The 14,161-nt window shown below is 55.1% G+C and overlaps 1 protein-coding gene across 1 annotated transcript in view; it reads right to left on the minus strand.

Annotated features, from left to right (window-relative positions):
• The window catches only part of adam15 (ADAM metallopeptidase domain 15), a 56,259-nt gene that overhangs the window by 20,773 nt on the left and 21,325 nt on the right, over nt 1–14,161 (minus strand). Inside the window, 7 exon segments of the mRNA XM_079240686.1 lie at nt 1,824–2,001; nt 5,052–5,200; nt 8,849–8,933; nt 9,013–9,182; nt 9,261–9,332; nt 11,201–11,266; nt 11,358–11,595. Coding sequence (XP_079096812.1) covers nt 1,824–2,001; nt 5,052–5,200; nt 8,849–8,933; nt 9,013–9,182; nt 9,261–9,332; nt 11,201–11,266; nt 11,358–11,595 — 958 coding nt within the window.

Below are 14,161 nucleotides of genomic sequence, written 5' to 3' on the forward strand. Positions count from 1 at the left end.
GAGGTGTACAGGTGTAGAGGTGTACAGGTGTAGATGTGTACAGGTCTATAGGTGTACAGGTGTAGAGGTGTACGTGTGTAGAGGTGTACAGGTGTAGAGGTGTAGAGGTCTATAGGTGTACAGGTGTAGAGGTGTAGAGGTCTATTGGTGTAGAGGTGTAGAGGTGTACAGGTGTAGAGGTGTAGAGGTGTAGAGGTGTAGAGGTCTATAGGTGTACAGGTGTAGATGTGTACAGGTCTATAGGTGTACAAGTATAGATGTGTACAGGTGTACAGGTGTAGAGTTGTAGATGTGTACAGGTGTAGAGGTGTACAGGTGTAGAGGTCTATAGGTGTACAGGTGTAGATGTGTACAGGTCTATAGGTGTACAGGTGTACAGGTGTAGAGGTGTACAGGTCTATAGGTGTAGGTGTAGAGGTGTACAGGTGTACAGGTGTAGATGTGTACAGGTCTATAGGTGTACAGGTGTAGAGGTCTATAGGTGTACAGGTGTAGATGTGTACACGTCTATAGGTGTACAGGTGTACAGGTGTAGAGGTGTACAGGTCTATAGGTGTAGGTGTAGAGGTGTACAGGTGTACAGGTGTAGATGTGTACAGGTCTATAGGTGTAGGTCTATAGGTGTACAGGTGTACAGGTGTAGATGTGTACAGGTCTATAGGTGTAGGTGTAGAGGTGTACAGGTGTAGAGGTGTACAGGTGTAGAGGTCTATAGGTGTACAGGTGTAGAGGTGTACAGGTGTAGAGTTCTATAGGTGTACAGGTGTAGAGGTCTATAGGTGTAGAGGTGTACAGGTGTAGAGGTCTATAGGTGTACAGGTGTAGAGGTCTATAGGTGTAGAGGTGTACAGGTGTAGAGGTGTAGAGGTCTATAGGTGTAGAGGTGTAGATGTGTACAGGTGTAGATGTGTACAGGTCTATAGGTGTACAGGTGTAGAGGTGTACGTGTGTAGAGGTGTACAGGTGTAGAGGTGTAGAGGTCTATAGGTGTACAGGTGTAGAGGTGTAGGGGTCTATAGGTGTACAGGTGTAGAGGTGTAGGGGTCTATAGGTGTACAGGTCTATAGGTGTACAGGTGTAGAGGTGTACGTGTGTATAGGTGTACAGGTGTAGGGGTGTAGAGGTCTATAGGTGTACAGGTGTAGAGGTGTAGAGGTCTATAGGTGTAGAGGTGTATAGGTGTAGAGGTCTATTGGTGTACAGGTGTAGAGGTCTATAGGTGTAGGTGTAGAGGTGTACAGGTGTAGAGGTCTATAGGTGTACAGGTGTAGAGGTGTACAGGTGTAGAGGTCTATAGGTGTAGGTGTAGAGGTGTACAGGTGTAGAGGTATAGAGGTGTACAGGTGTAGAGATCTATAGGTGTACAGGTGTAGAGGTGTACACGTGTAGAGGTATAGAGGTGTACAGGTGTAGAGATCTATAGGTGTACAGGTGTAGAGGTGTACACGTGTAGAGGTGTAGAGGTGTACAGGTGTAGAGGTGTACACGTGTAGAGGTATATAGGTGTACAGGTGTAGAGGTCTATCGGTGTAGATGTGTACAGGTGTAGATATGTACAGGTGTAGAGGTATACAGGTGTAGAGGTGTACAGGTGTAGAGCTGTACAGGTGTAGATATGTACAGGTGTAGATGTGTACAGGTGTAGAGCTGTACAGGTGTAGAGGTGTACAGGTGTAGATATGTACAGGTGTAGAGGTGTACAGGTGTAGAGGTGTACAGGTGTAGATGTGTAGAGGTGTAGATATGTACAGGTGTAGATGTGTACAGGTGTAGAGGTGTAGAAGTGTACAGGTGTGGAGGTCTATAGGTGTACAGGTGAGTACCTCCAGCAGGCCGCAGTCACACTCCTCTCCTTTCTCCACGTACAGGTTTCCACAGCGAGGTCCTCCCAGCAAGCGGTCGGGCTGCGGGACGTTGAACAGACACATGCCGCCGCCGTGCAGCAGGCTGACGGACAGGTCTGCGGCGCTGCAGCTGCTGAACTGCTGGCCGGGCATGAACCTGAGGTCAGAGGTCACAGGTGAGCCGCATCACAGCCACAGGAAGTGGTTTAAACCAGACAAACAACCACAGACAGAGTCACCGAGTTTCAGATCCACAGAATAAAGTTCTATCTGTCCATCTAGTCCCACAGGTTTTAGATGTTCCCCTGATCCAACACACCTGATTCAAACGAAGCTTGTCGTCCTGCTCCGCCTGATCATGTTGATCCGATTCAGGTGCTGAAGCAGGAAACATCCAAACCCCGCAGGACAGATGCTGGACACCCCTAAAGACTATGTGGAGCTCTCGTCCATCTGTTACGTGCTTTACGTCGGTAACTAACAGATGCGTAGAATAACGGGACAAACAGCGTATTACCACCAGAAACCACAGGGGGCAGTGTTGAGCTGATGTGCAACCAGCAACAGCAAAAAGAAGAAGATGAAGCTCGACAGGCCGTGTCTGAATGTCCACCCTGTTCCCCACAGTTTTGATTGGATTTGGAACGACGTATGGTGGTTGCTGTGGTGACAGTCTGTAGTCACGTGATCTGTGACAAGGAGAAAATAGCGTTGAGTCCGAACGGCCATCAGAAAGAGTCACTGTGGAGTGTGCTGTGTGGTGGATGAGGGGTTAGGGTGGACAGTCGGACACCACCGGAGCCTCCGGCCAAGAGGGGGCGCTGCTGGAGGAGTCCGGATGGGAAATCCGACAGCGCCGTTCCAGTTCTGCAGTTCTGACAACGGAGAACAGCTATCCCAGGAGGTCGAACCAATCAGAGGGAGAACCAGCCATGGTGAAAGGGTTTTCTGCCACTATGCAGACCTGGAAGAACCTCCAGAAGGAGATATAACCAACTCCAACTGCACAAAACACGGCAATAAAAACTGGGAACGGAGACATTCCAGAAAGTTTCACTGAAAGGTTTTTTAGAATAGGGTGTTTTTCCAGACGTGTCCATAAAGAATTACATGGCTGAAGTGGGATGGCATCCCCACGTCCAGATGTAGGAGGTCACATGACCTGTTCATGTCACCTAAAGACGCTTCAGGACGATTCGTTCATCTTTAACGGAATTATCTGCTGCAAAATGTTCAGAATCTCGTCGACGTCTAACGGAAAAGGATTTTACCAGAACGAGTCGCTTATCAACTAAATATCTGCAAATTGCAACTTTACTGTTGGGATTTTAGAAATATTGCTTTTACTTTGTGAACTAATGAAAATGTAGCCGATACGTTCCTGATCACGGTAATCAATGCTTCTGTTGATCTTCTGATGAACTGTTTTCCTTTCTTTAGGGGTTCAAATGACTTGCTGCGTCATAGAACTGGACCAACGAGGACTCTGGTGGGTAAAACCTAAAGCTGAGCTGCTTAAATCAGACGAACCACAGAAAACCACAGTCATTCATTTTCCCAACCGCTTAATCCAGTCGCGGGGGAGCTGGAGAAAAGTTCTCCCAGCTGCAAGTTCTCTGGACGAAACCCAGAATTAAAGTTTGGACCGCACGTGGTCCAAACTTCCAGCGCTGGGTCGGGACCAGACGTCTGGACCGCACGTGGCCCAAACTTCCAGCGCTGGGTCGGGACCAGACGTCTGGACCGCACGTGGCCCAAACTTCCAGCGCTGGGACGGGACCAGACGTCTGGACCGCACGTGGCCCAAACTTCCAGCGCTGGGTCGGGACCAGACGTCTGGACCGCACGTGGTCCAAACTTCCAGCGCTGGGTCGGGACCAGACGTCTGGACCGCACGTGGCCCAAACTTCCAGCGCTGGGACGGGACCAGACGTCTGGACCGCACGTGGCCCAAACTTCCAGCGCTGGGACGGGACCAGACGTCTGGACCGCACGTGGCCCAAACTTCCAGCGCTGGGTCGGGACCAGACGTCTGGACCGCACGTGGCCCAAACTTCCAGCGCTGGGTCGGGACCAGACGTCTGGACCGCACGTGGCCCAAACTTCCAGCGCTGGGTCGGGACCAGACGTCTGGACCGCACGTGGCCCAAACTTCCAGCGCTGGGTCGGGACCAGACGTCTGGACCGCACGTGGCCCAAACCTCCAGCGCTGGGACGGGACCAGACGTCTGGACCGCACGTGGCCCAAACTTCCAGCGCTGGGACGGGACCAGACGTCTGGACCGCACGTGGCCCAAACTTCCAGCGCTGGGTCGGGACCAGACGTCTGGACCGCACGTGGTCCAAACTTCCAGCGCTGGGTCGGGACCAGACGTCTGGACCGCACGTGGTCCAAACTTCCAGCGCTGGGTCGGGACCAGACGTCTGGACCGCACGTGGTCCAAACTTCCAGCGCTGGGTCGGGACCAGACGTCTGGACCGCACGTGGCCCAAACTTCCAGCGCTGGGACGGGACCAGACGTCTGGACCGCACGTGGTCCAAACTTCCAGCGCTGGGTCGGGACCAGACATCTGGACCGCACGTGGCCCAAACTTCCAGCGCTGGGACGGGACCAGACGTCTGGACCGCACGTGGCCCAAACTTCCAGCGCTGGGTCGGGACCAGACGTCTGGACCGCACGTGGCCCAAACTTCCAGCGCTGGGTCGGGACCAGACGTCTGGACCGCACGTGGCCCAAACTTCCAGCGCTGGGTCGGGACCAGACGTCTGGACCGCACGTGGCCCAAACTTCCAGCGCTGGGTCGGGACCAGACGTCTGGACCGCACGTGGCCCAAACTTCCAGCGCTGGGTCGGGACCAGACGTCTGGACCGCACGTGGCCCAAACTTCCAGCGCTGGGTCGGGACCAGACGTCTGGACCGCACGTGGCCCAAACTTCCAGCGCTGGGTCGGGACCAGACGTCTGGACCGCACGTGGCCCAAACTTCCAGCGCTGGGTCGGGACCAGACGTCTGGACCGCACGTGGCCCACAGCACCCAGAGCTCAGACTAAGAGCTGCAGCAGGTTGTTCTGCACCGTCTGACTAAATGAGACCATAATTATCCAACAAACATCCCGTTCTCTGACATGAGACGATGAACAAGTCGCTGATGAACCGAGTCAGATTCCAGGACTATAATCTATCTGAAGTCTGGGCGGTACCGACCCGGTCGACGGCTCCATGATGCATCCTCCGAGGCGGGGCTCGCTCTGGCAGGAGCAGCGGCGTTCGGCGGTGTCGTGTCGCATCCCCAGGTTGTGACCCAGCTCGTGGGCGACGGTGGAGGCCACGCCCAGAACGCTGACCAGGTGGTCCTGAGACAGAGCAGATCCATCACGCCAGGTGTACTTCAGGTACCGTACGGTGACGGGAAATCTGTCAACTTTTTACACATCTGATCATTAAAATTCACATCCATAATGATTTCTCTCATCTTATTCATCATTTTATTTCTTTTATACATTTTATGTTTGCTGTATTATTTTCAAGTTTGCATATAAATGTTAAATATTTTATTGGATAATAATTCTTAATTATATGAATAATGTATTTTATTTGTTTTAATGATTTTTTTTACATATTTTCTTTACATGTAAAAAAAAAACCCCACATATTTTTACATTTACATATTTTCTTTACATCCCCTCCCTGAGCCGTCACCTTATCCTGGTGGAGGGGTTTGTGTGTCCCAAAGATCTTGGCAGCTATGTTGTCGGGGGCTTGATGCCCCTGGTAAGGTCACCCATGGCAAACAGGTGTCTAGGGGAGGGACCAGACCAAGTACCCTTGCCCGGACGCAGGTTACCGGGACCCCCCATTGGAGCCAGGCCTGGAGGCGGGGTACGAGAGCGAGCGTCTGGTGGCCGGGCCTTCGCCCATGGGGCCTGGTCGGGCTCAGCCCGAAAGGGTTACATGGGCCCCGCCTCCCGTGGGCCCACCATCTGCGGGAGGAGCCGTAGGGGTCGGGTGCAGTGTGAGCTGGGCGAAAGCAAGAGGCGGGGACCCTGGCGGTCCGATCCCCGGCTGCAGAAGCTGGCTCTAGGGACGTGGAACGTCACCTCTCTGGTGGGGAAGGAGCCTGAGCTTGTGCGCGAAGTTGAGCGGTTCCGACTAGATATAGTTGGACTCACCTCGACGCATGGCTTGGGCTCTGGAACCAGAACCCTCGAGAGGGGCTGGACCTTCTTCCACTCTGGAGTTGCTCATGGTGAGAGGCGCCGAGCAGGTGTGGGCATTCTCATCAGCCCCCAGCTTGGTGCCTGCACGTTGGGGTTTACCCCGGTGGATGAAAGGGTAGTTTCCCTCCGCCTCCGGGTGGGGGGACGGGTCCTGACTGTTGTCTGTGCTTATGCTGTGCTTATGCACCGAACAGCAGTTCAGAGTACCCACTATGACAATGACAGTGAGACCTGGAGGGGAGTGATTGGGAGGCAGATGGGAATCAGCACCTCCAAATCTGAGACCATGGTCCTCAGCCGGAATAGGGTGGATTGCCCTCTCCGGGTCGGGAGTCAGGTCCTGCCTCAAGTGGAGGAGTTTAAATATCTCGGGGTCTTGTTCACGAGTGAGGGAAGGATGGAGCGCGAGATCGACAGACGGATCGGTGCGGCGTCTGCAGTAATGCGGACTCTGCGCCGGTCTGTCGTGGTGAAGAAGGAGCTGAGCCAGAAGGCGAAGCTCTCGATTTACCAGTCGATCTACGTTCCTACCCTCACCTATGGTCATGAGCTGTGGGTCGTGACCGAAAGAAGGAGATCTCGTATACAGGCGGCTGAAATGAGTTTCCTCCGCAGGGTGGCCGGGCTCTCCCTTAGAGATAGGGTGAGGAGCTCGGTCATCCGGGAGGGGCTCAGAGTAGAGCCGCTGCTCCTCCACATCGAGAGGAACCAGTTGAGGTGGCTCGGGCATCTGGTCAGGATGCCTCCTGGACGCCTCCCTGGTGAGGTGTTCCAGGCACGTCCCTCTGGGAGGAGACCCCGGGGAAGACCCAGGACACGCTGGAGGGATTATATCTCTCGGCTGGCCTGGGAACGCCTCGGGATCCCCCCCGCAGAGTTGGCAAATGTGGCTGGGGAGAGGGAAGTCTGGGCTTCCCTGCTTAGGCTGCTGCCCCCGCGACCCGACCCCGGATAAGCAGCAGAAGATGGATGAATGAATTAATTTTCTTTACATCAACAAACAAAATATTTGTTTATATATATAATACATTTTATATTTCTATATAAACATATTTGAACATATATCATTTAAAAATGTGTTTATTGGATCATTTTTGTACTTTCTTAAAATTATTTGAATTTGAATAATTTTTTATTTATAAAACTAATAAACTGTTTAGATTTAACACATTTTTAAACTTTACTTATTAAACATTTACTATTTTCATATTTTATATATTTGTTGTATTTGTTATGAATTAAACTTATTGCCATATTTTACTTGAAGTAATTTCTCATTATTCCAGCTTCCAGATCAGCATGAAACCAGGACTAACGAGGATCAGGATGAGGTGCAGATCGGGCCTGTACTGGTCCGGTTTCTGGCCTGTATTGATCCAGTTTCTGGCCTGTACTGGTCTGGTTTCTGGCCTGTAAAGGTCCAGTTTTCTGGCCTGTACTGGTCCGGTTTCTGGCCTGTACTGGTCTGGTTTCTGGCCTGTAAAGGTCCAGTTTTCTGGCCTGTACTGGTCCGGTTTCTGGCCTGTACTGGTCCAGTTTTCTGGCCTGTACTGGTCCGGTTTCTGGCCTGTACTGGTCTGGTTTCTGGCCTGTACTGGTCTGGTTTCTGGCCTGTAAAGGTCCAGTTTTCTGGCCTGTACTGGTCCGGTTTCTGGCCTGTATTGATCCAGTTTCTGGCCTGTACTGGTCTGGTTTCTGGCCTGTAAAGGTCCAGTTTTCTGGCCTGTACTGGTCCAGTTTCTGGCCTGTAATGGTCCGGTTTTCTGGCCTGTACTGGTCTGGTTTCTGGCCTGTACTGGTCTGGTTTCTGGCCTGTACTGGTCCGGTTTTCTGGCCTGTACTGGTCCAGTTTCTGGCTTGCACTGGTCTGGTTTCTGGCCTGTACTGGTCCGGTTTCTGGCCTGTAAAGGTCCAGTTTCTGGCCTGTACTGGTCCAGTTTTCTGGCCTGTACTGGTCCAGTTTTCTGGCCTGTACTGGTCCGGTTTTCTGGCCTGTACTGGTCCGGTTTCTGGCCTGTACTGGTCTGGTTTCTGGCCTGTACAGGTCCGGTTTCTGGCCTGGATTGATCCGGTTTCTGGCCTGTATTGATCCGGTTTCTGGCCTATACTGGTTTGGTTTCTGGCCTGTACTGGTCCGGTTTCTGGCCTGTATTGATCCAGTTTCTGGCCTGTACTGGTCTGGTTTCTGGCCTGTAAAGGTCCAGTTTTCTGGCCTGTACTGGTCCGGTTTCTGGCCTGTATTGATCCAGTTTCTGGCCTGTACTGGTCCGGTTTCTGGCCTGTATTGATCCAGTTTCTGGCCTGTACTGGTCTGGTTTCTGGCCTGTATTGATCCAGTTTCTGGCCTGTACTGGTCTGGTTTCTGGCCTGTAAAGGTCCAGTTTTCTGGCCTGTACTGGTCCGGTTTCTGGCCTGTATTGATCCAGTTTCTGGCCTGTACTGGTCTGGTTTCTGGCCTGTAAAGGTCCAGTTTTCTGGCCTGTACTGGTCCAGTTTTCTGGCCTGTACTGGTCCGGTTTTCTGGCCTGTACTGGTCCGGTTTTCTGGCCTGTACTGGTCTGGTTTCTGGCCTGTACTGGTCCGGTTTTCTGGCCTGTACTGGTTCAGTTTCTGGCTTGCACTGGTCTGGTTTCTGGCCTTTACTGATCCGGTTTCTGGCCTGTATTGATCCGGCTTCTGGCCTGTACTGGTCCAGTTTCTGGCCTGTACTGGTCCAGTTTCTGGCCTTTACTGGTCTGGTTTCTGGCGTGATGACCCGTCCGGGTGACGGAAACTCCATCTCACCACGTTGACGCCGCCGGACCGGTCTCGGGAGCACATGGATGACTGGGACGCCATTCCCACCGTGGTTCCATCGAAGGACTCCCCCCTGTGGAGTAAAAACCAAACCTGTGAGGATCCGGACGGGTCGGACCAACCAGAACCAGATTATTCTGGGATGCGTTTACATGATAAGCTGGGCGTTGTCATGGCGAAGGCGCGGCAGCAGGTCTCTGGTTCTCCACTCCAGGAAGTTGTTGAGGGTTTCGGTGGGACTCTTCTCCACGAGGATCTTGTTGCGGTCGCTCCAGATCTCCAGGCCGGTCAGCGCCACCCGGACGTTCAGAGGACGGTAGAACTGGAACAGGGAGAGGAATTGGTTGGGTCCCAGTGGACCAATCACAGCCCGACAGCGGCAGGAAGCAGGAGGACTCACCCAGTCCACCTGGTTGGCCACGTCCAGCATGCGGTAGATGATGGTCTTGTTGTTCTTCTGGTAGTTCAGAAACTGAGGAGCAGAAAATCAGTCAAAACTCAAACAATGAAGATGGCGGAATCATCAGGCTGACCCGGTACCGTCTCGGTAGATTAGACCCCCCCCCCCCCCCCCCGCTGAGCTTGTTCCATCCTCCAGGAGAAGCAAGAACTGAGTTCCTGTTCTGGATGCTGCAAGAACAAGAGAAAACTTCTTGTTTTCAGGAGAAGCAGGTCTGCAGCGGGGAGGGGTCACTGCGGGGGGCGATGTCTGCAGCGGGGAGGGGTCACTGCGGGGGGCGATGTCTGCAGCGGGGAGGGGTCACTGCGGGGGGCGATGTCTGCAGCGGGGAGGGGTCACTGCGGGGGGCGATGTCTGCAGCGGGGAGGGGTCACTGCGAGGGGGGGAGGTCTGCAGCGGGGAGGGGTCACTGCGGGGGGCGATGTCTGCAGCGGGGAGGGGTCACTGCATGGGGGCGATGTCTGCAGCGGGGAGGGGTCACTGCGGGGGGCGATGTCTGCAGCGGGGAGGGGTCACTGCGGGGGGCGATGTCTGCAGCGGGGAGGGGTCACTGCGGGGGGCGATGTCTGCAGCGGGGAGGGGTCACTGCGGGGGGCGATGTCTGCAGCGGGGAGGGGTCACTGCGGGGGGGGGAGGTCTGCAGCGGGGAGGGGTCACTGCATGGGGGGCGATGTCTGCAGCGGGGAGGGGTCACTGCATGGGGGCGATGTCTGCAGCGGGGAGGGGTCACTGCATGGGGGGCGATGTCTGCAGCGGGGAGGGGTCACTGCATGGGGGGCGATGTCTGCAGCGGGGAGGGGTCACTGCGGGGGGCGATGTCTGCAGCGGGGAGGGGTCACTGCGGGGGGCGAGGTCTGCAGCGGGGAGGGGTCACTGCGAGGGGGGGGAGGTCTGCAGCGGGGAGGGGTCACTGCGGGGGGGCGATGTCTGCAGCGGGGAGGGGTCACTGCGGGGGGCGATGTCTGCAGCGGGGAGGGGTCACTGCGGGGGGGCGATGTCTGCAGCGGGGAGGGGTCACTGCGGGGGGGCGATGTCTGCAGTGGGGAGGGGTCACTGCGGGGGGCGATGTCTGCTTTATGTGCCATGAACCCGGTTGTTTCCTCCACCAGGTCATGTTTTTCCCGCCGTCTTTTTGCTCAAGATAACTCAAAACTACGGACGGATTTTTATAAACATTTCCAGAGTTTGTTGGAAATGTGAAAATGAAGAACTGATTAAATTCTGGTGGTGATCCGGATCACCGTTTGGATCCAGGAATGTTTTAAAAGGATTCTTTAACATCGTGCTTGGCGGAGGCTTCTGCTCTCCGAGTTTCTAGCTTCATATTTAACGAGCAACTTCGTCTGCGGCGGGGCGGGTTGTGCACGCGGCGGGGCGGGTCGTGCACGCCGCTGGGTCCGAGTGTTTTAATGTAGAAATGTTGGTACTTTCTCACCACCTCGATCAGCTGTTTTATCAAAACAATCTGTTTTACCTGCAGCAGTAAAAACGCGAAGCAGCAACTCCACTTCCTGCTTTCTCCATGTTAACCACGCCCACCTCACATGTCCGACCAATCACACGATACTTCTCGGAGCCCCACAAGAAAAAAGTTCTGCAGCCTGATGTGTCGAGAACTGTCTTCAAACACGTCCGCCAGAACAAAATGAGGTAATTTTCTTCTCGGAGCCTCGAGAACAAAGTTCTGTCTTCTGGTGGAGGATGGAACAAGCTTTACTGGTTGAAGACGTCGAGGTCATACTAGGGCAGAAGAGGTCGACAGAGAACTGGTTTTCTAGCGAAGCTGGACCCTTTCAGTGGATTCTGAGATGTTATACTGGTCCTGCAGGACCTACTGGTTCCATGCTGGGGGGGTTACTGGTGTGTGTTTTCAGACTGACCTCCTGGTGATCGGCCACCAACACCAGCTCGATGTACTTCGTCTCGGACAGGATGTCCCTCTTGGTCTGCAGACGGACGAGTTTGGGGTCAAACGGGAATCAGACCGACGGGACCAAACGTGGACCGCATCTTTAAACGTTGCTTTGTGTGTCTCACCCTGTGTGTGTGTGTGGAGCTGTAGATGGGAGGAACGGCGGTGTGCGACACCCCACAGCCGCCAGCGCCACCCAGAGGACTGGTGGAGAACAGCAGGTGGACTCCTTCCTCAGCACCTCCTCCGCTCCCATCTCCTCCCTCCTCCCCCTCCTCCTCCTGCTCCTCCTGCGCCTCCTGCTGGCGGCCGTCCTGCGGCTGCAGCTCGATGCTCAGCGTGGAGTTCAGGACGATGACGCCACTGCAGGACGAGACGAGGTCATTGATCAGCTGGACTTTCTGGACCAGTACCGAACTGGTTTGGGTTCCAACAGGCTCCCCGCCGGCCTGCTGAACACGTTGCCATAGTTACACCGGACCGAACCACCTGACCGGACGGTGCGGTCCAATCCGATCGCTGATCAGACACATTGATCGAAATAAAGACGGGATGGGTCAGAACTTCCATCCTTCGGTTCAATGAAGATAAAACTGAAATGAGAGTTTTTGGAGCCGAAGCAGAAAAACTGACGTCAAAGTCCCCGAACAGGCCGGAAATCTGGACCCGGACCGGAATTTTACAAACAACCCGGTTCTGCTCTCCGCTCTGGACCCGGATTTTACCAAAGACCCGGTTCTGCTCTCCGCTCTGGACCCGGATTTTACAAACGACCCGGTTCTGGACCCGGAACTGAACAGACCACCTCGTCCCAGGTCCGTTATGTCTGAAACCGCCTGCGTACGGACGAACCCGCACCAGGAACCGGTTGTTATAAGTCAGAGCAGTGGTTCTCTAACTGAGGCTCGGGACCCCTGCAGGGGTCGGGGTCGCCATAGCAACGTACGTTACGGTCCATCTGGCGACAGGTGGATGCGTCTCGCCTACCAGCCCGAAATCCGCCTTTCGCTGACAAAACGCCACGATTTGCGTCTTCAGCTCCGTTGTTCCCGACCTGGCAACCCGCTGAGATCATCTCCGGGGTTCTGGGGAAACGACCAGGCGGCGCCGCTGTCGACCTGCGGTGGATGGATCAGGTCCTGATGGTTTCCTCGTGTTTGGGAACCAGACTACTGGAACCAGGTCCTGACTGGTCTCTAACTGGGTTTCTGATGCCTGCAGGACCTTCTGTTCTGGATCTGGGAACAGGAAGTAGACCGGATCCTGAGGACCGGAGGGGTTGGTTCATAGCAGACTGGGTTTCTTTTAGATCTTCAGGTTCGTTATGAACAAACCAGATCCCTGAAGTCATGCGGAGCAGGTCTACATCCGGTACCCAGATCCAGAACTAAGCCAGGAGGCAGTCTGGGTCTGGAACCCCCAGCAGGTCTACTGAAACTCTGCTGGTCTACATCATAAGGCTACAGGACCAGGTGGACTCAGGGTCCAGCTCCGAGGACCGGGACGAGGTTGGAGACCAGATTGGGATGATCCAGCCTGGTGTGATGGACTGACGTGTCAGAACGAGATCACAGTCCTGGACCCGGTCCAGGTTTCCAGGTTACAGTCCTGGACCCGGTCCAGGTTTCCAGGTTACAGTCCTGGACCCGGTCCAGGTTTCCAGGTCACAGTCCTGGACCCGGTCCAGGTTTCCAGGTCACAGTCCTGGACCCGGTCCAGGTTTCCAGGTCACAGTCCTGGACCCGGTCCAGGTTTCCAGGTCACAGTCCTGGACCCGGTCCAGGTTTCCAGGTTACAGTCCTGGACCCGGTCCAGGTTTCCAGGTCACAGTCCTGGACCCGGTCCAGGTTTCCAGGTCACAGTCCTGGACCCGGTCCAGGTTTCCAGGTCACAGTCCTGGACCCGGTCCAGGTTTCCAGGTTACAGTCCTGGACCCGGTCCAGGTTTCCAGGTCACAGTCCTGGACCCGGTCCAGGTTTCCAGGTCACAGTCCTGGACCCGGTCCAGGTTTCCAGGTCACAGTCCTGGACCCGGTCCAGGTTTCCAGGTTACAGTCCTGGACCCGGTCCAGGTTTCCAGGTCACAGTCCTGGACCCGGTCCAGGTTACAGTCCTGGACCCGGTCCAGGTTTCCAGGTCACAGTCCTGGACCCGGTCCAGGTTTCCAGGTCACAGTCCTGGACCCGGTCCAGGTTACAGTCCTGGACCCGGTCCAGGTTTCCAGGTTACAGTCCTGGACCCGGTCCAGGTTTCCAGGTCACAGTCCTGGACCCGGTCCAGGTTTCCAGGTCACAGTCCTGGACCCGGTCCAGGTTTCCAGGTCACAGTCCTGGACCCGGTCCAGGTTTCCAGGTTACAGTCCTGGACCCGGTCCAGGTTTCCAGGTCACAGTCCTGGACCCGGTCCAGGTTACAGTCCTGGACCCGGTCCAGGTTTCCAGGTCACAGTCCTGGACCCGGTCCAGGTTTCCAGGTCACAGTCCTGGACCCGGTCCAGGTTACAGTCCTGGACCCGGTCCAGGTTACAGTCCTGGACCCGGTCCAGGTTTCCAGGTTACAGTCCTGGACCCGGTCCAGGTTTCCAGGTCACAGTCCTGGACCCGGTCCAGGTTTCCAGGTCACAGTCCTGGACCCGGTCCAGGTTTCCAGGTCACAGTCCTGGACCCGGTCCAGGTTTCCAGGTCACAGTCCTGGACCCGGTCCAGGTTACAGTCCTGGACCCGGTCCAGGTTTCCAGGTTACAGTCCTGGACCCGGTCCAGGTTTCCAGGTCACAGTCCTGGACCCGGTCCAGGTTACAGTCCTGGACCCGGTCCAGGTTTCCAGGTTACAGTCCTGGACCCGGTCCAGGTTTCCAGGTCACAGTCCTGGACCCGGTCCAGGTTTCCAGGTTACAGTCCTGGACCCGGTCCAGGTTTCCAGGTTCCAGTCC

This window comes from Telmatherina bonti, assembly GCF_933228915.1.
Source record: "Telmatherina bonti genome assembly, chromosome: 5".
NCBI classification, from domain to species: domain Eukaryota; kingdom Metazoa; phylum Chordata; class Actinopteri; order Atheriniformes; family Telmatherinidae; genus Telmatherina; species Telmatherina bonti.